This window comes from Osmia lignaria, chromosome 16, assembly GCF_051020975.1.
Source record: "Osmia lignaria lignaria isolate PbOS001 chromosome 16, iyOsmLign1, whole genome shotgun sequence".
Taxonomy (NCBI): domain Eukaryota; kingdom Metazoa; phylum Arthropoda; class Insecta; order Hymenoptera; family Megachilidae; genus Osmia; species Osmia lignaria.
The window spans coordinates 6,693,890-6,717,319 of NC_135047.1; the positions used below are offsets into that span (position 1 = coordinate 6,693,890).

General features: G+C 38.4%; 2 protein-coding genes across 10 annotated transcripts in view; one reads left to right on the forward strand and one right to left on the reverse strand.

Moving 5' to 3' along the window:
* LOC117601096 (rho guanine nucleotide exchange factor 17) overlaps positions 1-11,346 on the forward strand; it is a 47,128-nt gene extending 35,782 nt beyond the window's left edge. For 2 of the 8 annotated variants that reach the window (XM_034317436.2, XM_076692995.1), the window contains exons 10-25: positions 748-825; positions 1,712-1,816; positions 2,163-2,279; positions 2,661-2,947; positions 3,388-3,525; positions 3,787-3,881; positions 4,038-4,260; positions 4,636-4,727; positions 4,888-5,155; positions 5,453-5,560; positions 5,867-6,106; positions 6,187-6,254; positions 6,404-6,730; positions 7,318-7,488; positions 8,065-8,348; positions 8,426-11,346. In XM_034317436.2, coding sequence (XP_034173327.2) covers positions 748-825; positions 1,712-1,816; positions 2,163-2,279; positions 2,661-2,947; positions 3,388-3,525; positions 3,787-3,881; positions 4,038-4,260; positions 4,636-4,727; positions 4,888-5,155; positions 5,453-5,560; positions 5,867-6,106; positions 6,187-6,254; positions 6,404-6,730; positions 7,318-7,488; positions 8,065-8,327 — 2,580 coding nt within the window. In that variant the 3' untranslated portion in view covers positions 8,328-8,348; positions 8,426-11,346. Of the gene's footprint in view, positions 1-747; positions 826-1,711; positions 1,817-2,162; positions 2,280-2,660; positions 2,948-3,387; positions 3,526-3,786; positions 3,882-4,037; positions 4,261-4,635; positions 4,728-4,887; positions 5,156-5,452; positions 5,561-5,866; positions 6,107-6,186; positions 6,255-6,403; positions 6,731-6,942; positions 7,292-7,317; positions 7,489-8,064; positions 8,349-8,425 lie in introns of those variants that run through there. The other 6 variants (XM_076692996.1, XM_034317439.2, XM_076692997.1 and 3 more) reach the window with 6 other exon arrangements.
* A 664-nt stretch (positions 11,347-12,010) lies between these two features.
* LOC117601099 (prostaglandin E2 receptor EP3 subtype) lies at positions 12,011-23,429 on the reverse strand. Of its 2 annotated transcripts, none has more exons than XM_034317450.2 (6): positions 22,217-23,429; positions 21,568-21,807; positions 15,666-15,840; positions 15,144-15,382; positions 13,359-13,587; positions 12,011-12,808 (listed from the first exon to the last, which is right to left on the reverse strand). In XM_034317450.2, the coding sequence occupies exons 1-6, from the start codon at positions 22,415-22,417 to the stop codon at positions 12,696-12,698; spliced, it is 1,197 nt and encodes a 398-aa protein (XP_034173341.1). In that variant the 5' UTR covers positions 22,418-23,429; the 3' UTR covers positions 12,011-12,695. The 2 variants fall into 2 exon arrangements, with proteins under 2 accessions (XP_034173341.1, XP_034173340.1); XM_034317449.2 differs by having other exon boundaries at positions 15,666-15,843; positions 22,217-23,428.
* Between the last annotated feature and the right edge of the window lies 1 nt (position 23,430).

Consider the following 23,430-nt stretch of genomic DNA (forward strand, 5'->3'; position numbering starts at 1 on the left):
ACATCCTGTTATTAAAACGATTCGTTCCAAGTGGTTTGCGCAAACATCTCGTAAAGCAGAACCATTGTGAAAAATATTTTTTGTTTATCGAGCAAGCTGTTCCTTGAGTATTTTCTTTTGTCTAGACCGCTGTTTGCTCGACCTGTTTTTAAATGAAAATTATTCTGATTTGTGCTAAAATTTTGACGTAGGACTTTGAACCTCTTTCTCTCTCTCTCTCTCTCTCTCTCTTCTAAATGTAGATACCACGTTATTTATCGCTGATTGATCAGCTTCTTTTTCCTTGAAAATAAGGATGAACGTAAAAACACGGTTTAGATCGAGGGAAGACTGCAGTAAACACTCTCATTTATAGTCGATCAATCCTCACATTCTTTTGATCGTACCTCTTCAGTCGGGAGTAATGGAATCCAGAGAATTGCATGGCGGTCACATTAGCGGGCCTATGCATTTATTTATGAATCATGGGGAAAAAGAAAAGTGAGGGCCGACGTTTAACCTGAATATTTCACTGGCAGCTGACACGTAGACGTGGACGGGAAGAAATGCGAACGGAACGTTTTCCACTTATAATTAAGCGTGTTGATATTATTCGGGGGTAATTAATATTCTTCGTGACGATTGAATTAGTTGTTTGTTGAAACTTCAGTGTATGCAAAAATTTAATTTGATGGGTGTATTAATACGAATTTGAATATGGGAGCATTCAAATGGTGCATCTCAATGGAATTGTTTTTATGGTTCCAGAAATACCTTCAACCATTAAAGAGTCCCGAAAATGCTGGTCTGGTGGATTCAGCGACAGTGGATGAAATCTTCTATCAGGTAAAAATTTCCATCTTTCATTAAAAGCAAAATAATTATAATTATTTGCTGTTATATTAAATTTAATCTTGTAATTTTGGCAATATCGTAAAATATTGAAAAGACTTAATTGTAAGCTGCTTATATAATCCTATAATAATTTAATGCAATTCATGATTATTAGCAATGTTTGAGAGATCAAACTTCATATGATAATATTGATGCGGGAATTATCGAGCGTACCATTCCAGTGTCTGACTATATTCGCGATTCTCTACTTGCCGTAAATTCCGCGCAATCCTGTCACGTTGGAATTCGCGCTGGTACATGCACCAAGGCGATAAAAAAGAGGCTAAATGAAAGCGAAATCTGTTCACGTAAATTCTTCTAATGCCATTTACTGGATCGATGTATTCGGTCACCATAATCTTTCAATTAAATGGATAGATTTTACCACTCGTTTCTGATGCAAAAATAAAAGATAATGTCACTCCTTAACGCGTGATCATTGATAAAATGAATGGAGATTATTAACATGATTCCTGGTGGTAATATCTGCTAACAAAATGAGGATCGGTGTGACTAGGTACGTGCAATTTACTACTGTTGCAAACATAACGTTATTTTCCTAATTACAAGCTAAGATCCTAATTAAGAGGATCTAGATTAAATAAAGTGTAAGTTATTCAAATGATAGATGAGAAACTGTAGTTCCATTAAATCAAACATCAGAGATTTGATTTCGATATTCAATCATTCGTAAACAATTTTTTCATTGATTCAATAGATGGATTTTTCGAATGGATTATTTAAACAGAAGACTGAAAAGCGGTTCATTGCGTGTATCCTGTCTATTGTTTCGAGTACAATCGTTTTATTGTTAATTGAAAATGTTTCTGCCTTTCAGATTCCTTCTATTCTTAATCATCACGAGGTGTTTCTGGAAGAACTACGCAAAAGACTCGATACTTGGGAACTTAAGCAGACGATTGGCGACGTATTCCTCGATGTGGTACGTGTCTATGGAAAATAATTAATATTTTGTTCTATTTAAACATTATTTTTGGGGTTCTAATCTTTAGACTGCAGCTTCCAAGAAAATTACGAAACTTTTTAGGGGATCTTTACAATTATTTTTAATTACAAATATTCTTATAATAAATTTGAAATTAGTAGTCCCTGTCACTAGTAATTCTACGTTAATTTTAATATTAATATCGTTATCAATTATTTCAATTCATTCATATTTGTCACTCATGTTCTTTATTATCACAATGATTAATCGCTGTTCTGCAAGAAGTTATTCAATTAACATAATGAAGGTAGAAGATTGAATACTTTAAGACTGTTTCTTTCAGTTCACGAAGCCAGTCGTCCTGGAGACGTACACCCTTTTCCTTGATAATTGGAAATCCGCAAAGAAGGCGATAAAAACGACCTGCCAAGCGAAACCGGCTTTCGCACGATTCCTCGAGGTACACAGTGTATTCCCTTTAATTTTCCTTGTCTCAATTAACGTTTTTGTCTCCTCAGTTCTCGAATAGCGACACTCGATCAACTTCATTACAATTTGCACCTCTCTACTCGCGCAAATTATTCCAATTCAGACAAGGGAATCCGATTTTCTTGTATAACTTTCCTTTTCAATCGAATCGATCAACTTTAATGCTTGCTAATAAATTGCTGTATCCTTTTTCTAGCAATTACCAAACTTTATAACAGTAGCTATTCTCACAATTAGTAACTTTCAATTCTGTTAAACGTTAACCAGTTTCTGTTGCCCATAACTCGCGATTTTACTTGTCTGAACGGTGATCGGCAAATTTGTATGCCTCGATTGTCCCTTTGCGCGACAGACAATGGAGCGGGAGCACAAAGGAAAACTCGGGCTGGATCAGTTATTGATCAAACCGGTACAGAAGATACCTCGTTACGAGCTGCTGATCCAGAGGCTGCTGAAGCATACCGATACCACGCATCCGGATTTCGAATTACTTCAAGCTGCTCAAAAGGAAGTGCACGAGCTGGTAGTGAAGATCAATTGCACGGAAAGGGAGTCCCTCGAATGGGAACAACAGCAGACTACTTTGAAGGAGGTCCAGGCACTTGTCGAAGGACTTGCTGGTATCGTGACAAACGACAGGTAACATATTAATAATTAGAAAATATAGAAATCGACAATTTTGTTAATTTTTATTAGCATTAAGGGGTTCGGTGGAAAAAGGATACCTGTCATATTTGCATCGATTTTTAGGTTTTTCGCATTATCAACAAACTTGATTAATTTAACTTATTTTTATGCAGATTTATAATATTGTGATATCTGTCCTTTTTTTTAAATAAATAAAAGTAGAGTTCACGAGCAAAATCATGCAAAATTGTTTGAAAGAAATTAAACGTAGAGCAGAGGCTTTCCCTTTAGAAACCTTCCGTGAAACGTAGCGTTCGCTTTTTCACTTTATGAACTATTCAGGCTTTAAACGTGCACTCCGTATCGATTCCCGATACCGATGCGTGTCGCGATAGAAATTGCTATGAAAACAAAAAGATCCGTCTGAATCCGCTCGTCTGTCTTTGTCGCAGAACGTTTGTCCGCCACGATCTGGTCACCATCGCCTCGAATCAAGGAACGAGAAAGGAACGAGCGCTGTTTTTGTTCTCCGATTTGTTGGTCATCACCAGCATCAAAAGAAGAAGCGGAACCATCAGAAAACCATCGACGTGAGTTTCCCGAGGGTTTTAAAAATTTCATCTCGATGCTTGCTCACATTGTTGATTTTAATTAAAGTCGTCTGATGATTTGACGAATTATATATCGATTCATTCGTATTCAGCACATGGGAAGTATCAATAAAATGTCAATCACGCATTTAACTAAAACGATGATATGTTCATTTGTATTTGATTTTATTCCGAAATGGATAGACTTGATATTCCCATTGTTTTATTAATTTTCTATATATAAGATCGTTTTTCTTCCAGAAGTTCCTGCCCGAATAGTCTGGTCGGCCTACTGGAAGCGAACAAGTACAAAATGTTAATGAGAATACCGCTGGACGACTTAGAAGTAATGAAAGGTATTCCAAAATGAGCAAACTGCTATCCGTTCAATATTTCATCATCCTTTCAAGCTACAAAATATAACAATCTTGCTTTTCGCGAATATCAGCAACGTCATCTTTTCCCACACTGTCTCAGCAATTATTAAGAGTAAGCATCTCTTCTGTTCCCAGCCAAAGATGAGAACTTGAGGCGAATGGCCCGCGAGGTAGACCACCTTCGCGAGGACTGCGCGACGTTGACTCAGCTTCAGGAGCTGGTGTCAACGTTGCACGGTGCGAAGCAGCAATTAGAGGATCTTATCAAAGATATGCTTGGCCAGGCACAGCGTCAATTAGCTGAGAGGAACGCGGCTCATTCGCAGTTGGCCTGTCTGGAATTAACTCTTAATACTCAGTAAGTAACAACCCCTTTCAAACGACATTTTCCGTCTGTCTTCCTTCGAACGTCATCCATTTCGAATGCTTGAAAAGCTCTTTCATCGCACCCGTTGCTTCAGTTTCTCCCTTCTATTGTTTCGTCCTCCGCGCAATCCTCGTCAAGCGTCCATTGCTCGAACGTCGAATGAATTCCATCTGAAGGAGAACAAGGGAGTTTCCAACAATTTGAACGTCGACACCCCGTCTATCCCGTTAACCAGCCACAAAGCCACAATACTATGTTTTTCTACTTTGTTCCACTCACGTTCTTGGTCCACGTGTATCGCAAATGTTTGTCGACACAACGTGACTTCCACGGGATTGTGAGAAAAATTCTGCCGTTTATTTTCAGGGCAGGGATCGAGAATATCTCTGTCATGTTCACGAAGCCGGATAAAAGGGCCAGCTGGGAGGAGAGTTTCAACGAAGCCAAGCAAAAGTTAGGTGAGTGACGTACAGACTCCCCTTCGGTCATCCCTTTCGAATTCTAACTTGATGTTTTGAACCGGGTATAGTTAGGTTCAGAAATACAGTGCGGTCGTAAATTAGAACTCGTAGCGGAGATACGCTAGATTCTGACCTCTCTCGATGTCTCAACTTACAGCGTTGTCCGCTGATAGGAGGCCCTGCCCCGAATTTGTGGGACCTCTGCCGATACGAAAGACCCGGGCTGGCTTGCAGTTCACCTGCGCTGCACCCACCTTGGCCAGCGGGCAAGGCTCCAGGGACGTGTGGGTGTGTAACAGCGATGGCTACGTGGGTCAGGTGTGCGTGTTGAGCCTGACCCCGGAACCACCGCAGGTTACATCTTGTAATGGGGTCTGCAACGCGAGGATTCTGTGCGTCGCTGGAATTCCGGCATGCACGCAGAGGTAGATGCATTTGTCTGTCGTAGGATTTATTTTTTGTCTCGTGTTTCCAGGTTTTGAAGTTTATCTTGCTCTTTGAATTTTTTTTATTTTTTATTTATTTAACTCAATATTAAATTACCAGACAAATTTGCTAATTCTGTAGTTTTGAGCAGTATGAACTTCAAAATTGTATTTTATCTCATCGAGGTCCTTGAAGGGTTCAAGCAGGTGTATTTTTAAAGAATCACTACTTTTTTTTCTTCTAATGTTTCGTAGATCAGTAGACGAGGACCTTACTTTAATTGTATTATATTTTAGATCAAATTCGTGCGTGACTAACAACATTTCATTCGCGAACAGTAAGAGCGGCATAAGCATCTCGGTCCAGGATGTCGATGCCAGTGGCGGGAACATACAGTTAGATAGGTAATGCTCTTCACTGAAAGTTTGAATCGAAAAAAATATCATGTAACGAGGAGTCAACTTGTAATAACAAACAATTTTTACAGCATTTGTTTTTAAAATTTTCTTAAATTTTTATGCATAAGAAATTCTAATCGAAATTATCTGTTGATTTCTTGTTATAAAGTACAAATCTTTCAGTGTTACTTTTTGTCAAACTGTTACTTTTTTTACATCGATTTTGAGCACGTTATTTCAGTCGATCCATGAATATAATTTCAAATAAAATTTACTATCTTTTATCGTTAGTCTAAGAAAGATATTTTGTAGTAGCTCGAGCTCCGACGACTCGGACTCGGACGACATTCCATGTGCAGATACGGGTAGCCTAACTTTGACCGGCGATGTTCCGAGTATTGATAGTGTCACTACAGAAGAGGATGTCAATCAGCCAACAATGTGGTTAGGAACCGAAGACGGATGCGTACACGTTTACAATTGCAATGATAATATCAGGATAAAGAAAAATAAAGTGAAGATACAGCACAATAGTAGTGTGCATTGTATAATGTAAGAGTTCCCTCAGGTTCCAATTCAAAGAGTGGTAGTAGACGAGTTAATTAACATTTTTCATTGATTCGAAATTTCAGATACTTGGATAATAAAGTATTCGTGTCACTTGCCAATGGAGACATCACCGTCTACACTCGAGACCATTGTAAGTTTCATATTTCCATAAAAATATTTTTATTTCATTTCAATAAATATTCTACACAATCTTACAGATTTTTTAACATATAAAAACTATAATTAATAACACATGAACAATATTTGGCAGAATACTTTAACGATCTTCTCTAATCGTAGTGGGTGGTTGGAACACACCCGATCCAACAACTGTGTCAATCGGTACAGCGGCATCTCCAGTAACGAAGATGCTTCCGGTGTCAGGGAAACTTTGGTGCAGCTGTCACAATTCCGTGAAAATCCTGAACACTCATTCGTTGGACATCGAGCACACGTTCGCTGTCAGCAATGACACGTCCTTATCGGTTTCCTGTATGGCGAGTTCCGGCGGTCTCGGAGTCTGGATTTCTTTGCACAACAGCGCCGTGTTGCGACTCTTTCATTCTGGTAGCTACGAATGCTTGACGGACATCAACATAGCACCGGCTGTTACCAAAATGCTTACCAGTAAGTCTCTATATACATGTAAATACATATAGTACTCAATTGTAAAGCCATTTTCCAGCATCTAACCCCCGTTGTCCTTTAATTCATGATCTCCATCAGATCTGCGAATCCTGGATTTATTTAAGCTCCTATTTTGACCTAAATCTGGAGATTCTTCGAGACATTGAGGTATCTCATCTAGAACAAAAAATCATCATGTTTATTTTATGAAGTAGGACTCTCTGTGGTACATGTAGTTCTTTAGTATTCATATTGCTACAACCCTGCCTTCGCAACTGGAAATTGGAGGACCACCTGCAGTTAGCTCTTGCAACCCGACCCTAAACAGACCTTTAACAGTTTTTGGACACACATCTGCATGACATCATAAATCAGTCTATTGAACACCGAGCATTCAACATCCCCTAAAGTGAAACACGTTACACCCTTCATTTGTAATAAAATAAAGAATGTTTTGAGCCTCTTGTATTTCCTTTCCAAACTGATATTTAATTTAATGTAATTTATTCAGCATCTTAGAAGTTGGAGCATGATTTTCCCTCCTGTCCATGGTATTTATTTTAACGGAAGCTTTAAACTTGCTGCAGGTTGCGATGACATAATAAGACAACACAAGGCTGCCTGTCTCAGGGTTACCGCACTTTTGGCTTGCAACGAGTTGCTTTGGATCGGCACGAGCGCTGGGGTACTATTAACCGTGCCAATTCCCCATATAAAGCCATCCACACAGAGGATGTCTCAGCCGCCGATCGTAACTGGTAGGTATTGACGTCATATTCGATCGGCTATAATCATCGTTATTGCTTTCGATATAATTAGAAGCTGGCTAGCAAACGAACATCGTGCTCCTCGCAAAGTGTCCCGCTTCGACGCCATCGAGATACAGGCGTCGATCAATCATTTGCGAAATTTTTGGACCCATCCGTGTATCCTACACGTGATAACGTGCCTACGCCGCGATATTTATAAGGTACTTGCAACTCGACCATCGATAAATCTTGGGAAACGAAGCCTTTGACGTCGATTCTCGAACGAACATGCTTTTGGTGCCTGGTACAATTTAATTATGATACTAGCTCGTCGTTTCTAGATGAAACTGGTATTTTTAAGGGAATCTTGGACCTCGTATCTCGATTCCTTCCGCTCGTCGAACCGAGACACTGGGGCGTTGAATTTTAATTCATGAAGGAAGATTCATGAAGTTGATATTAATTAATAACAGATGTGTTTTCAATCAAAGAAGTCGTCGTTCATTGAAAGTTTAATTTTGCTAGTGATTCAAGACCTCAGTCTAAAATAATTAATTTCAAAGGCTGGAAAATAATATTTATCAGGTATTCCTCATGGACACACTGGACACGTTCGTTTCCTCACATGTGTGGAAACGACGACACCATCGAAGCCAGATCCACGTCCAAAGGTGAACAGATACTCTTTGAAATCCAGCAAAACCCAGCAGAACAATATCAATCGTGGAAAGCTGCTGGTGATATCGGGAGGAGACGGTTACGAGGATTTCAGAGGACCCCAGGCATCCGCCGAGCTGCAGGCTGGTCGCGAGGATTCGACCAACCATCTGCTGCTTTGGAAAGTGTGATGTGATCTAGTACGGCCCTCGGTAAGTATATTCGAGGTCGTCGTAAGTAATTCACCCCTTGTTAATAATACAAAACCATGAACTCTCGTGTTGCCCAGGTAAGGGCCGCAGTTCACGCACGTCGGCATGAGACGCCGTGGGGATCGTTGTCGCGTGTGCAATTCACACGTGGTCGGGTCCGTCATCGTCCGATCGTGGCTGTTCAGGACGTATTCGCCCGACGATTTTTCAGGGAACGTGGAAAGGTTCTCTGGCTCGTATTGGCCGAGTTGATCAAGACCAGGATAAGGGAGGTCCGTTAGCAACGAGACGTAAAGAAACACGGTTTCCAAATGATCATGGAACCGAATTAAATATAACTCTAATGGATCATTAACATGATCAAAGCTCAGGAGAATAGCTTGAAGTGATTTGTTCGACGTTGGTTGGATCTGACTGTGTGAAACGGTTCACTGAAATCAAACAACCCCTTCGTTTGTTGCAACTTTAATAAACTACAAATTTAATGACTGCTGCTGCTGATTGATTTCAGGTAATCGCTTTCAGGGGAGTTTGTTTGTACTTTCCATATATCGAATGAAATAGAAAGGAAACGAATGGTTTTTTTATGGATTTTGATCGCGCGTGTCCTGTTAATTTCTCGCACGGGGAAGGGAAATGTTGAAGAGACAACGTATACCCGCGTTGTCTCGAGAATTCGGTTTACGTACTCGTTGGGACGATACATAAAACAATGAAATGTTACGAAACAGGATACCTGGAAGAGCGTTGAATCGAGCTTACACATACACAGACACACGAGGTGACAATGGCCTAAAATAATTTACACGCTAAAGAAAAGGGAACTAATCGAGTTAATGTGCCAAAACGAATTTATCATTGTTCACCGATCGACGTTTGCACGCTCGCGAGAGTCGTGTACGTTCGTTAGTCGTTTCATTACTAAACGCAAAACTGAATGTGTTCGTGTTTAATCGTAGATGAAATTCCATCGAGTTTCTTGAACGCTGCACGCGTCAATATCATACGTATCGGATACGAATATCACAGCACCTTTTTGGAATTGAGATTTCTCTAATTGTATATCATTACAGTTGCTGATCCATAGACTTGTTCATTCGCCCTTCGTGTGAAGGAAAGAAAGGGGCAATGATTAAATCAAATTTACTCTTGTTGTATAGAAGACCAAAATGACGAAGTTTTCGATAAAGTTTCTCGTCTCTTCTCCTCCTTTTGTTCTTTTCTTTTGCTAAAAAGTATTGTTGCAAGGGAACGAAAAGAAGTCAGAGAATTTTTAACCCTTTCGAATAGGCAGTGAAAATCATTTGATGGCAAGTGATTATAGATACTAGTTATAGTGAAAGGGTTGAAATTTTGTTGCAATGTTTATCTTGTATGCATCTGTATTCATGGTACAAAATTCGAGAGGCCAATTCGTTCTAGCTTCCCCGTTTCAGGGTATTTCTGTATAGATCTTAAGCTGTTTATATCTCTCGGGTGTTTTATTCGCTTCAAACACGAGCGACTGGGTCTGACTTTTTTACAACTTCTAACGCGTCGTGGTTGTATCGACCATCGCGTAATCAACATACAGCGTATTTGACAATAATTAATCGATATCGATTCTTCCAATAGTCCTATACACGAGACCAAGTATCATGAATTCGTATCGATCTCTTGATCGATCGAGACCGATACACCTCGTTCCTCTGATCCTGAAAATGATTTTCTTCGCACAAAAATTCTTTGCATCCATTTCAATGTCTCACGACGATATGATCGCCGAAGTTTTATTACGATTCCTTTCAACTAGGACCGAGGACTCTTTACAGCTTCGGACACCTCTTCCTAGATGTCTAATTTGTTATTTAAAAAATTAGTTCTTTTCTTTTTATTGAACGAAGCAGATTAGACGTTGAAAATGTACTTTGAGGTATTTGATATTGTTGGGAGGAATTATGTAGATCTAGAAGAAAATGAAATACACAAGAGAGAAGATATAATTTAAAATGTTATATCAATAATGGTGGTAATATTTTATTGATAGAGCCGGCAATTCATTTCGAATTCTTTAAGACTGAATGAATGATTTCAGATAAAGGAAACATAAAACAGTAGTCTTTTCGATTTTCCTTTCATTTAACCGGCTCAGTTTGAAAAATGATCATCAACATTATTTCCTAATTTAATTTGGCCACAGAATTCTTTTAAATTTCTGTGGTATGAACTTAAATCAACATGCGCCGATTCAAGAATGATTACGATATCAAATCATTTATTTATTTCTATGGAAATACTGATCTAGGGAAACACTATCTATAATGTGTACACGATATCGACATACCTATACGTGTGATAAATCGCTGTTCACAAGCCTAAAGCTCGAGATCAAGATAGAATCTGTCGCTAATGAAATCGTGGTCCACGTACGGGGCTTATATTTTGTTTATCGGTGTGAATTTCTATTATTGTAGCGAGACGTGTGTACCTTTAACGTGTGCGATCGTTTGATTGCGTATGAAAGAGAAAAGATAGACGAATTCACAAGAAACAATGAGAGAGAGAGATTAATCAGATACGTGTGATGAGTTCTGCCTTCGACGTACGTCTTTCACGAATAATTGTTGGTTTATTTGTAACGCAACGTGTAATTATATCGTTGCTACATCAATGAGTGAATGTGTAAAGATTTATGTGGATGAAATTCCGTAAAATGAACAATCAACAGCTTAACAAGAAAAGAAATTCAATGAGCTGTTCAAAATGTATCCTTACGATAGAAGATGCAAGACTCTCAATTTCTTTTTTGCATAAAAGAGCGCTAGAATGATGAACAGAAACAGAATATTATTTATTGTAGTTACTTAAGGTACGAATGCGTCTGTGGTATATTTCTAGTGTGCAATAAAAGGTGTCGTGTATTCAGCAACGATCGCGTCCGTAAGTTATTATTAATGTTATAAGTGTCTAGAGGCAAAGAGATACGTAATTGCGTAAAAATATATTTGTATTATATGTACTCCTTCCTTTCCGGTGGTGTCTTTATTTCGTCGTTTCCCGCTAGTTTGATCCAAGGGTGGAGTAGCCATAGGGGTTTGGAAAAAATTCTCGGTCGGTCGGTAGGAATTTGGAGTCTAATTAATTAAAATTGAAGCTCATCGTGTCACTAATATCTCGGAAAAAATTTAAAAAAGGTAAGAAGTGAAAAATTTAATCCTTAGAGCAGGAAAAGAATGAAGTTACTGCGCTCGGTGTTTGCTTAAGAAAACTGATTACAATTTATTAGTATCATTACATCGATACAATATACGGTAAATAATGTATGACTATGAATTACACCGGTCGTAAAGTAACTTAGAACAATCGTTGTTAAGTATGCAATTGTTTGATAACTCTATCTGTACATATATATAGATGTTACCATAATTGTATATTTTCAAGAGAGAACAAAAAAAAAATAGATGCACGCGTCTCTTTCTTAAATTCTATTCGAGAAAGTACAATTGTACGTTCGAAACACGCTTTAAGCATCGAATACTTTGGTAATTGTGCATTGATCGTTTATAACTGTTGCACGCTTGCATTAATTTATTGACTAGACATACATTTACGCAACGGTGACAGAAGTGTGTGTCGAAACTTGCGATACAGTGTACACACGCAATTACCGATAAACATTAGGCCATTTTTGATTACAACAATACGAATATCCTTTTTTTTTTTCATTTTTTCAATTTGAGAATCCAGCGAAGGATCAATACTCACCCTCACTTGCGGATCGCAAACGAGTAGAGTTCTCCGTATTTTAACAAACACATTAATTTTTAACATTCTTTGGAAGTTATACAAGTTAACAAAAACAATATACACGCACCAGGTGCGAGAATAATCATTTGGAATGCTGATTGCTCCTCTCTTCAAGACCATTCAACTACATTTCTATAAAAACCTCAATCTCTGTAACATTTTCGTGTAGTCTAATTAGAGTTTCAATTAATCTTTGAAAGACCTTGTTAGAATAATAATATCTGATTAGTTAAGATATACGAAAGGAGAATAAGATATTAGAAAGAAAAGATTTGAACATCCTCGTACAAATTGTACACGAAAATCAGCGAGGTATCAATCTCTGCTCATCGGGTTCAAGCTTCGAGCCTGAAACACGGTAACGATCGTTCGATTCTTCGAAATTTCACACGATGATCGTGCTAATTAACACATTCGAGTGTCGTCGTTCGATCAAATTGTTTCGCAGCGCATCGTGTAGCAGCGAAGATCTTCCATGGTTCTTAAAATATGGACGGCTCAATTTTGGCCAGTGTCTTGGCTGTTGAGCCGTTTTAGGAAGATCGTTCGCTGAAGCCTGTCTCAAACAGACACCGCCACTAATTGAGGATCACGCTCCTCGCTAACAGGTGTGGAGGGTGCCTCGGTGATCGGAGTCGACGGATCACCACTGCTGCCCTGATGGTCTGTAGTACCTGTCAGGTATTTAAACAGAGTCCACTTGAATCGTACAGATCACAACGATATCGACATACGTACACTGATAAGCGATTGAAGGAAGCTATAGTAAGCTGATGAATTAAGCTGCACTGTAGATGGCCATCCGTTTAAGTGATACATAGATTAGAATGCAGTAGATTATCAGCGATGAGAAGCAACAAGTTATACCAATGTTATTTATAGACGAGTACGCTGGTATTTTATACGTTTTCCATGTTAGAGAAATTAACACACACCTTTTTTATAGAGGTGTTAATAATGTTTACGTATATTTTTTATGGAAAATGGGAAAAGAGGTGGTGCATTAGAAATACGATCAAAGCTATTGATTAGGTAATTAATTGCAGTATGTGATAGAGTCACGCAATTGCAACCAGTTTAACTTGAAATTAAAACAAGATTCGTATAAATTATGATGCTCGATAATTTGAAACATTCCTGTGAATTCAATTTTGAGATTTCTGATACTATTGATTTCATTTGCGTGACCGAACAACTAATAAATATAATGTATTTTAAACTCACCGTTGAACGAATTCGATCGGCTTCTGGCTGGCCAGCAGATCTTGCAGAAAGGTTTCAGAATCCGAAATCTTGGTCGTGACATTCTTAGTAATACGTAGATGTACGGGTCCAGGGTGAAATGAATGCAAAGAAGGATGTCGGCTGCCACGTGGAACATACGAATTAATTTTCGCGCCAACATCGCCTTCTGAGGTAACTGCATCGAGAACTGAGCCAGTGGAATGGAAATCTGTTGAAATAATAGATCAACCCTTTCAATTCCTTGAACCAGAACACAGAGGGTAAAGGGGTTGATTAAAGAAAAGGGTGAGCAGATGATGTAAAAGAACTACTACACAAAAGGAAATAGCATATAAAAAAAGGAACAATTGAATACAAGATTGATCTCATTGATAACTGTTCACGAGAAGGGTGAACGCAAAGTGGTTACGTAAAAACGGCATGAATATTTCACAAAACATTAAACTTGGCAATCGATATCGCCCAGTTCCACAGCTTGCTTACAAAACAGTCCATTATATTTGAGAGTGTGTTTGCTAAAAATAATTGTATCGTCAGAATCAATAGGAACCCGCCTGTTTACCAAAGGGACAACGACAGAAATACACGCTGGTCGTTGATCAGAGATTGTGGAAAATTTGCTCATGGTTTCTTTAAACTCTTCCACCTACGAATCGTTAGCGGATAACATCGGTGTTAGTAGTATCGATCGCTACTTGATCGTACGTGAAGATATTCTAAACTAAATCGTTTGGTTTTAACCTTCGCCGGATGTGCGTCACGTTTGCAACTTTGCAACTAGTAGATTAGTTCGATCGTATACGCGTTCGCGAGTGCAAACAGGAAACGATAGGAAACATTTTCGTGTCACTCGGAGGGCAGTTCGCGATTTGCAAACGCTTTGCATCGACTCGAGAGAAACTGGCGAGGAATAAGATACCGAACCGATAAGGAAGATGGAAATGCGGAATGCTCGAGTATGCACCACCGTACACCACCGAGTGCATTGTTCGATGCAATTCTATTCTCGGTGACAGGATGCTGCTAAAGGTGCATTAAAAATTCAGGAATGCGAAAGCTTCGAACGATGACGATGATTCCCTCGATTTGACGTGAAATTTTCTGTTAAGGATCTTTCTGATATGATATTAATGAATGTATGAAGGAGCAGGATCAATCACATAGCAATGCAATTATAATTTTTGTTTTTCAAGAAGGAACATTGTTCGATATATGATCGCAAATTCGTTAAATCGATACCTTAAGGAAGACGCGTGGTTCGGAATGAAAAACGTCGATAACAAAATTGAAATGTTCATCACGAGCGCAAATTTTATCGATGTTTCAGCATCGTTGAATCAAATATTATCGTTGAATGAGCCTTCGGTAAACGCGTCACGTAAATACCATTGGGTCCCATAAAAGAGAGTAACCGGAAGCTCCTTTACCTCTGCCTTCTCTTTCGTTTCTGCGATCCGTTGCCAAAATTTATCGTCAACAACAAGCAAAATAACAGACGAAATATCTACATATTGAAAATAAATTTACTCCTCAAGAATAAAATATAAAAGTTCCAACGAAAGTAAAAAATAATGATTGCTTCCGAGGTTATTTTTCTAATGTCCATTAGATAGTACGTAACGGAGTTTCTAAAGGGTTTAATAGCGGAAGTGGCCACGTTCGATGAATTTTAATCAGCTTGCCAAAATTCATAGGCATCGTTTAATTGGCAACAGCGTACGATGATATTAACCCAATCAATGACTTGTATCGACGATTACGTACCATTTGTGGCATCCAACAAATGACGAACGATATTGATAGGACGGCCATCAATCTCGCGAACGCTCTTTCTTCAGCGGTGGTGACGACTTCCGTCGGTGGTCCTGCCACCGTCAGAAGTGGTTTCGCTCTTGAGGAGGATCTCGTTACGCGTCGTAAAGCACCAGCTTTGCGACTCAGTCTGCTAAGTGCTCTGGAAACGGCCAAATTGCACCAGACTATCGACAGACAGAGAATGGTACCTGCGATCCAAGAAGATATTTGATTATTTCAGAAAAATTACATTTTTACAACGAAACAAAATATAAGAAAAAAAAAAATGAGTCATCTACAAATTCTGAATGGGTTAACAATTCCACTGTTCTATTCGTTTTGTTAGCTTTTTTTTTATACCAGCTAATGCTCTTAAGATAATCAAGCGTTCGATCAAATGAGGTTTGGATAACGGAACGATGGCAAAATATTATCAGAGAAATGTATCGATCGCAATAATGTTATTATACATATACATATGTATATACTCACCGAAAACGAACCAAACGTAGGCGTAAGCTATGTCGGCTGGTTCGGTGGCCTCTCTGTATCGTACGCATTTTTCACCTTTGTAATATACACCAAAACCCAAAACTGGAAAGCTTGTCAGTGCCAAAGCTACCAGCCAAAGCACCAGCATGCAACGTACTATTACCGGATACGTCACCTGCTGGAGAACACATGGGTGTCACAGATTAGGCGGTACACGAATCAGAAATTGGAAAAAAATTAATGAACAAAAAGCTCCCATTTCTTCCAGAAAATATACCTACAACTTTCCACTTATTTCCATCTTCTAATCAACCTTGATGAAAATAACATAAAATATCTTCAATATCTATTTAAAATCAAATTCCTATCATTGTATTATCTTGTATGCAATGAAACTTAAATAATGCATTACTTTTGCCACGTGCCATACTTCGTTACACGAAATCGTATCAATCTATGTTCCACGACACAAAGTCAACGAACTTTGGTGGCAACGCGTGACGAAAAACAGTCGACGAATATTGATTCGGTTCTAATGGACCTCCAATGACTTTTACACGGCCAATGATTGCCGAGGAGGAGTCGGGTGTTGAAGCAAAAGACTCGTTGGTTATTTCGTAAACTTCGTCTCACGCACTTTTCCAACGAAAGCTTAGCATGTTTTCCCTCGCGACTCTGGCGTATGCAAGCTAAAATAGGTGAACTCGGATCTACGTCAGATCGACTTTAGGGTTGCTCGACCCTGAAATATTATCTACGATACCTTCGATCTTTTTTTAGATATCTTAGGGACACGGTGAAAAAAATGCGGAAAAGGGATTCGCTTCGTTTCGTCATCGGATAGGCAATTTTCGTCTAGACTTTTGAAATCGAAACAACACCATTAGTCATTCACTGAATGGAATTTCTGTAAACATTGTATTTTGTATCTGATCCTACATTAATTATTATTCTGTTTATTAAATAAGGGATGAATCATTCGTAGAATTTATCGTCCAAGTCTCAAGTGGAATTAAAATATTTTATTTAAATTTGAAGGTTTCAAAAAAATATTTAATTGAACATAGTAGCAGAGAATGATTTATTAGTGAAGTTTTCAAGTGCTGTATTAATCAATAAAACGTTCTGGCACGTGGCAACTTGAAATATTCAACTCGTGTACTCGAGGGAGTTTTTATTTACAATCCAGTCGAATTTTATTGGGATATCAAGGTTTTCCCATTACTTTGAATTACTTGTATATCCGTAACTACAAATTTCAAATTTAATAAATAATAAAACACCACTTCGACGATCTTTTAGCAGTCACTGTAATCAGTTTTACCAAAAAAATTTGATACTTTTTTCTATTGAAGACGAATAAAGGTAGGCAGGGATATTTTGTACAAAACTTGTATCGCTCAAGTGTCACGAAATCGTGATCCTTATAAAACGAAAAAAAAGAAATGAAACCATTGCCATTGGGGCTTCGTCGTCCGTTGCGGAGGCGACTAAGTGCTTTCAAGGGGAAAATGAGCGAAGGTTCCTTTATAAGAAACAGTGGAAGACTCACGTACGCAGAGAAAGTGGAGAAAATTAAAGAGGGTGTAATAAAAAAGAACCCTAATTTCTCGAACATTGTACTCTACCTTTAAAGGAGATCTGTTCCCTTAAGTATTTCGTGATTTTTTGAACAATCATGTTGAATGCCTTGGGGGCTCATCAGTGATTGACACTCTGAATTTAATATAATCCAATAATTGGGAAAAAATAATTCATAATTTGTGTCGAAATTGCTCTACTATTTCCCTACGTCATTTAACGTGTTAGTGACGATGCATCTTTAATATTTGTTAAATGGATCAAAGAGTAGGAGGAGCTCGTAACCCGTGAACTTGAACTGTCAATTCAAGCTGACACATCACGTCAGACCATTCAAAAGCACTGCTGCTGAATGCTCTAAAGAAATTCAAGAACCTTGAATCTGAGAGACGGCGAGTCGTTGTCCGCTGTTGCTCTTTTCATCAAAGAAAACGTTGTTTTAACGGAAACGAAGTCAGAACATCTTGACTTCAAATGCATCAACCATGAAGTCCCAAAGATAGTATAATAAATTTTTTTGCGATAAAATACTCCAGGAATAAAGAACCTGATGAATGATAAAATTATGACAAATTATTTCCTGCGATAACGCTTTAAGTAAGTTACCTCAACTTTTCTCTTTTATTGTCAATTAACTTTTTATTAATGTCACACTTTATTATTTCAGGGACGCTTTTGTCTTAGTTTCATCGATCGAGTAATATCAGCCATTAAAGTAGCTAATTAAACTCTCTTCACGAAGAAGCTGTTATTAGGAAATAATATTCGCGATCGATTGCGATTATCGAAGACAATGTGATGTAAAGTTACGACAATGACGTCAATGGATCTTGTGCCAGATACAATTCAGCAATGGAATTAGTTCAATATCAATCGTTTTCACTTTAAAGATGACGGTAATGTGATCTACCTATGAAGACCTTTCATAGTTAAGTTTCAAACTTCAATTTCAGTGCATGGAACGCTTCAGGTCTATCCATAGAATCTCTTTAAGCTTTCAAGGAACCCTTAATTTCGTTTGGGAAAATCAATTCGCGAGGCGGTCTAAGAATTTTAAGAGGTTCCTCTTACGCAACGTTAGAAATGGTTTCTCTATGATACTGTTTCGATATTAGGAGGCCAAAAAGGAAGCATGGAGTCCGTTTATTCGCGAAAGTACATTCTCAGTTCATGAATCACTCAAGCGCGTCGTTTTTGCGCTTCCGTCGCGAATAAGGTGGTAGCTACTCATCCTCACTTCCTCCACGAGGATACGCTTTGCGTAAAACCTTGCAGAGATAATTTTACACGTTCCCTGAGTCGTTGATCCAATTTACTTTGGCCGCGATTCACCCGTTTTTCGATCGAAAGCATCGTGAAAGTGTCGTCGCGATTGGATCGTTAGAAGCGCGAGTACTCGCGTCTACACGCCTACTAATCCGCGTTTGTTGGCTTTGTAATCTTTTCCCCGGCTCTACGTTTCGTCTTTGAGCTGGTCAGCCTTGGTCGAACGCACGTAAATCCCGTCGTGTCAGAAATTTATGGTGTACGTAGATTCCCTAGGGAGTTGCTAACGAGAAGCTTTGGATTTTCGCTGCCCTAGTGCTCTCCAATTTGCTGTGAATCGATTGACTGATTGCGCTCTATTTTTGCGCTCGCTTCGATCATTACCAGGAAATACGCGAATTAAATTGAACTCTGTCATTGAATCGCGTGTGGTCATTTTTCATCTGCTGATATTATCCAATACGAAGAAAAAAAAAGATGAAAACAAATCATGTATTATTTTATGATATGTGATCACTGCGAATTTTAAGATAAAATTATGTTTTTGAATTTGAAATTTGATCAAATTATATCACGTTTGTTGAAATTTGGATAATGATAAATTGTATTTTAATGACATGTAATTTAACCATGTCGACCCTTGTCATATTAAGCCCTATAATTAAGAATTTGACGGAAACATTGTACGTGAGTAGACACACGTATCATAAGTAAAAGTTGGACCTTCATTGTAAGAGCACCGGTGCAGAAACTGGTGAGAAGCATCTGGCCCAGTGTGATTTACATTAATTTCACTGGCCTTGAATCGCTACCTCTTAAAACTTGGATCATTCGTTTAGTACTTTGAAATTTGGCATTGAGAATCATAGATGCTTACTGCTATTTATCTTCTTTTATTTCAGAAGTTGGTAAAACTACATAACATTATACCAAAGTATTCTTAATCGGACGACAGACTATTTTCATGTTATTTTCATTTTCTAAATTTTTCAGTGTTTCTTTAATTCAACAGTGTTTCAAGGGTTACTACTCTGAGAATCTAAATTTATATACAGAATCTATTTTTAAATTTTACATATAACTGTTATGCAAATTATTATTCAATCAAGCTATTCGAATGACCGATGATTTAAAGGAGTGTAGGTTCGATGCGTAGCCATATTTGGGTCACAATATGGGTCACGCACTTTTCCTCGCGACACAATGGGTACAATTGTATTCAACACCTATTAAACACGGGTATGCTACTCCTACTAGGTCGTCCCATAAATATAATAAAATAAATCTTGTGCAAGTCTAATCGCTGTTTGGGAAATGTATGATGAAGGATGTAAACGAAACGTGGCACGAACTCATGGGATGATCAAATATATCGTTCTTGATATAATCGAAAGCAGTTCTATAATCGTGTTGGATAATTAGGCGCGATGCCGTTGATCACGTAGCTTCTTTTTCTTGGAAATAGTGTGAGATTTTTTGGAGCTATCGCGTGTTATCACTATCGCGAGAATTTCGAGGTACACGCGCTTGTTTCCATGACCCATGACCCTTCGTAATCATGATCCTCTGAATCACGCAGAAAACGTGGATCTCTATCTATGGAAGATTGCCAAATTCATGACAATGCTTTGAAAGATAAGTTGCACGTAAATTGCAGATAAGTTGAATATGTTTACAAATTTTGTCGCGATAGAATAGTCCTGCTTGACGAAATACCATAACAATGTGCTAAATATAATACTTCAGACGATTCTGTTCGTTTGTCATTTTGGAGGCAACACAGACGACGGAGGTGAATCATTAACGATTAAAACTTGAGAGATTGTTGGAAAAGGATAAATTTTTAATTACTTACCAAGCGCAGCTTTACGGAAAAGATAGCGAATCGAAAGCGGATTGTTGAATCATAGTGAGGCGATGCATGTTTTGATGCCGGCTTAAATAATTGTTTCCGCCGCGTCTTAAAAGGCGGCAAATTGGTATAAACGAATCATTGTTTTTGTCTGAACGATGAAATTAATATTCGCGTGCCGTTCGTCCGATACTGCAATCACGAGATTCGCAAGAATGTCAATGCGAAGGTCTTTTCAATCAATGATTCCGTTGGCGAAACACGCGCCATCCGAATGCTCGATAATTTCCGATAAAAAGAGCTAATCATGTCATTATATCCAAGAAAGGCGATACTTTAAATGATTTTGCAGTTTTACTTCTTTCATCAAGGAGCTGCAATAATGTTGCACATTATCTGGATTGCATTTTGTTATTTAACACTTAATAATAGGATGGTTTAATTATACCAGAATCTATTTTTTTTTTTTTAAAGCCCATGTTTTCATGGTAGCGATGGGTTCAATGACCCAGGGTCTAAAACAAACAAACGTAAACACTTCCCTAAGATGTCGAAAGAGCAACGTACTATAGTATCAATAGAACGTTAAATAATCATTTTCGAGCGATGTTCCACACTGCTTCCAGTTAAAAAAATGGGTCAGGTCTGCACGCAGTGTACAGCCCATGTAACGTGACCCTTATCACGTACAGATAAAAACCTATGGAGATCATTCCATTGGGTTAATATCTTCTTTTCCTACTATTTATCTTTTCGGCCCACAAAGCTCCGGACCAACCTTACGAACAAAGGGCCCTGGTAGCTTTTATAACGCTTATAGAACATTGAATCTAATTGATGTTCTCGAAAATTTATCATCCTACAAATTTGTATACGGATGTTAATCATCGGACATCTTATCTCCGCTGCAACTCATTATAACATCAGTAGAAACTCTGTCTACCTGAACCATTTTGCATAATTATGCTCAATTAAATGACTTAACAAAATTTTAATTAAATTCACGGAATGTTTTAACAAGTTATTAATTAGTCATGCTTCCAGCAGATTTGCGTGATAGAAACTTAATCTCAGGTTCCATGCTTCTAAGGATAAGAATGTTGGACTTGAGTTTCTTGAAGGATTCTGTGATAAAGCTCTAGTCAATACGAAAGACACCGTTGTTTGGACCTTTAAGAAGGTTTATCATGGATCTTGACTTACTTTCTGATAAACGAAGGGTCTGGTCAAGGCTAGCCACCTTTCCGCAGCCATCACAATGGCGACACAACCACTGAATAAGCCAAATAGCCTCCACACCACGCGAAGGGAGCAAAATCCTCTCGTAGACATCACGCTGCCAACATAAATCGTGATATACATCTGAACCAACATCCCTAACAAAGCAACCAAATCGTTGATCGCCAGGCAACGAAGCATCAGCAAGTGTTTCCGATTTCTCCTCTGAAACAACGAAATACATCAATTATTTTCTGATCATTCAGGGAACTTCTTTATTTTTGCTATGGATACTTGGTGTGTCGTATCAAATTTAATGCTTTATCTGTCGTTTTTTCACTATTTTGCTGTCGTGATCAAATATTAATCTCGAAGGATAAATTCTAGTATCTGATATGATTACTATAAACACGTGAAATAGTATTTCGAAACGCTCTTGATAACAAAGATTTTTCAATAACAGTTATTTCGTAACTTTCCAGTTGAAAAATATATTTACATATATTTGCATATAAAAAATTTGACAGATCCTCGATATTCGATGCGTCTCGTGGCAAGAATAAATCAACTTAATCGATCACGGTAATATCAATAATTATCTAATTACTATATCATCCAATACAAGTGCAATTACCTTATCACGGTGAAACAAAATGACTAGAGCGGATATATTGCCGATCACACCGGTCATGTATACAAGGGTGAGCACCACCTGAGTAGCGAAAGTCACGTGTCTCTTCGTTGAATTTACGGTAACATTAGGTACCATCATGGTCGAGTTTAATACCATCGTCGACAAGGTTTCATTCCAATCTTCTGTCGAGGTGAGCGACATTTTCTACGGGTTTCGTAACAACGTCAAAGAAGAAAAATCTCTAAAACGATACGCTGTTCGATCAGAATCGAATGTCCCGCAAAAATACGAACGCGTTTCGCGATTTATTTCAAACGGAAGTTTCCGTAACTCGATCAATCATGCAACGATTCAGAGACCTCATTATTTATTACGGATTATTCAGTCGTATTCACAATCTCGGTATCATTGTTCTTGAGCAATCGTAGTTTCTCTTAAACCCTTTATCTTGCTTTTCTTCTATGCGAATAACGGCTATTGAAAACAAGTCAGAAGTTTCCTGTTAGTGCATCATCATTGTCTGGAAGTGTTTCCAGCTTGTGTCGTTGCAGGCTATCGTATATACACTTTCGGTGCCCTATTATCGCATCGCCCCCTTACGTGTTAACGAGCGCTGTTGCTTTTAGGGCCTACACTCGTAGAGTTTCTCGTGAGACTTGACAACGTTGTAGCTGGACCCTTTTGTATGACTACCTGCAGTCCCTACGGCCCTTATTCAATCCAGCTTGCGCGTGCAGTAGGTTACAGTTGGTGCAACGAATGCACTCGTCTAGTTGAAATTGATTTTTGCTGAAGACGAACTTTCCCTGGGAAACTTGTTGCTTCACGGAGACGAGTTTACTGCTCGACCGATCCTTTCAACTGGGTGTACAATTGGGGATATTTGAACGAAACGAAGAAACTGCACTTCATAGACCTTCTTCGAAGTCAGGAATTAAGATATTTTTAATGGTAAGAAAAAAAACGCGTCTTTAATAAATTATTTTATCGACTTGATCGACTGTCGACGAAATTGATTGAGTGTTTCTCAATTTCTTTCGAACCTCGAGCAACTCGATCCGATGGAGATCGTCGTTCTTCCCGATAGCTCAACACGTTCTTCTCGTTGGAAAATATCGTCGGAGAATTAACGATGTGAATCTACGATCATGAAGAAGGTTTGAAGATACGAGAGCGAAGAGAAAACACCTTCACTGACTCCTTCGACCGCGAGA

Excerpts from the sequence above, each read along its gene's own strand:
- LOC117601099 (XM_034317449.2), bottom strand. The coding sequence starts at position 22,417 with ATGTCGCTCACCTCGACAGAAGATTGGAATGAAACCTTGTCGACGATG. Across the intron at positions 21,808-22,216 it reads TTTTGTTTCACCGTGATAAG|AGGAGAAATCGGAAACACTT; the intron begins GTAATTGCACTT and ends TCGTTGTTTCAG. Across the intron at positions 15,844-21,567 it reads GACCCTTCGTTTATCAGAAA|CAGGTGACGTATCCGGTAAT; the intron begins GTAAGTCAAGAT and ends TGTGTTCTCCAG.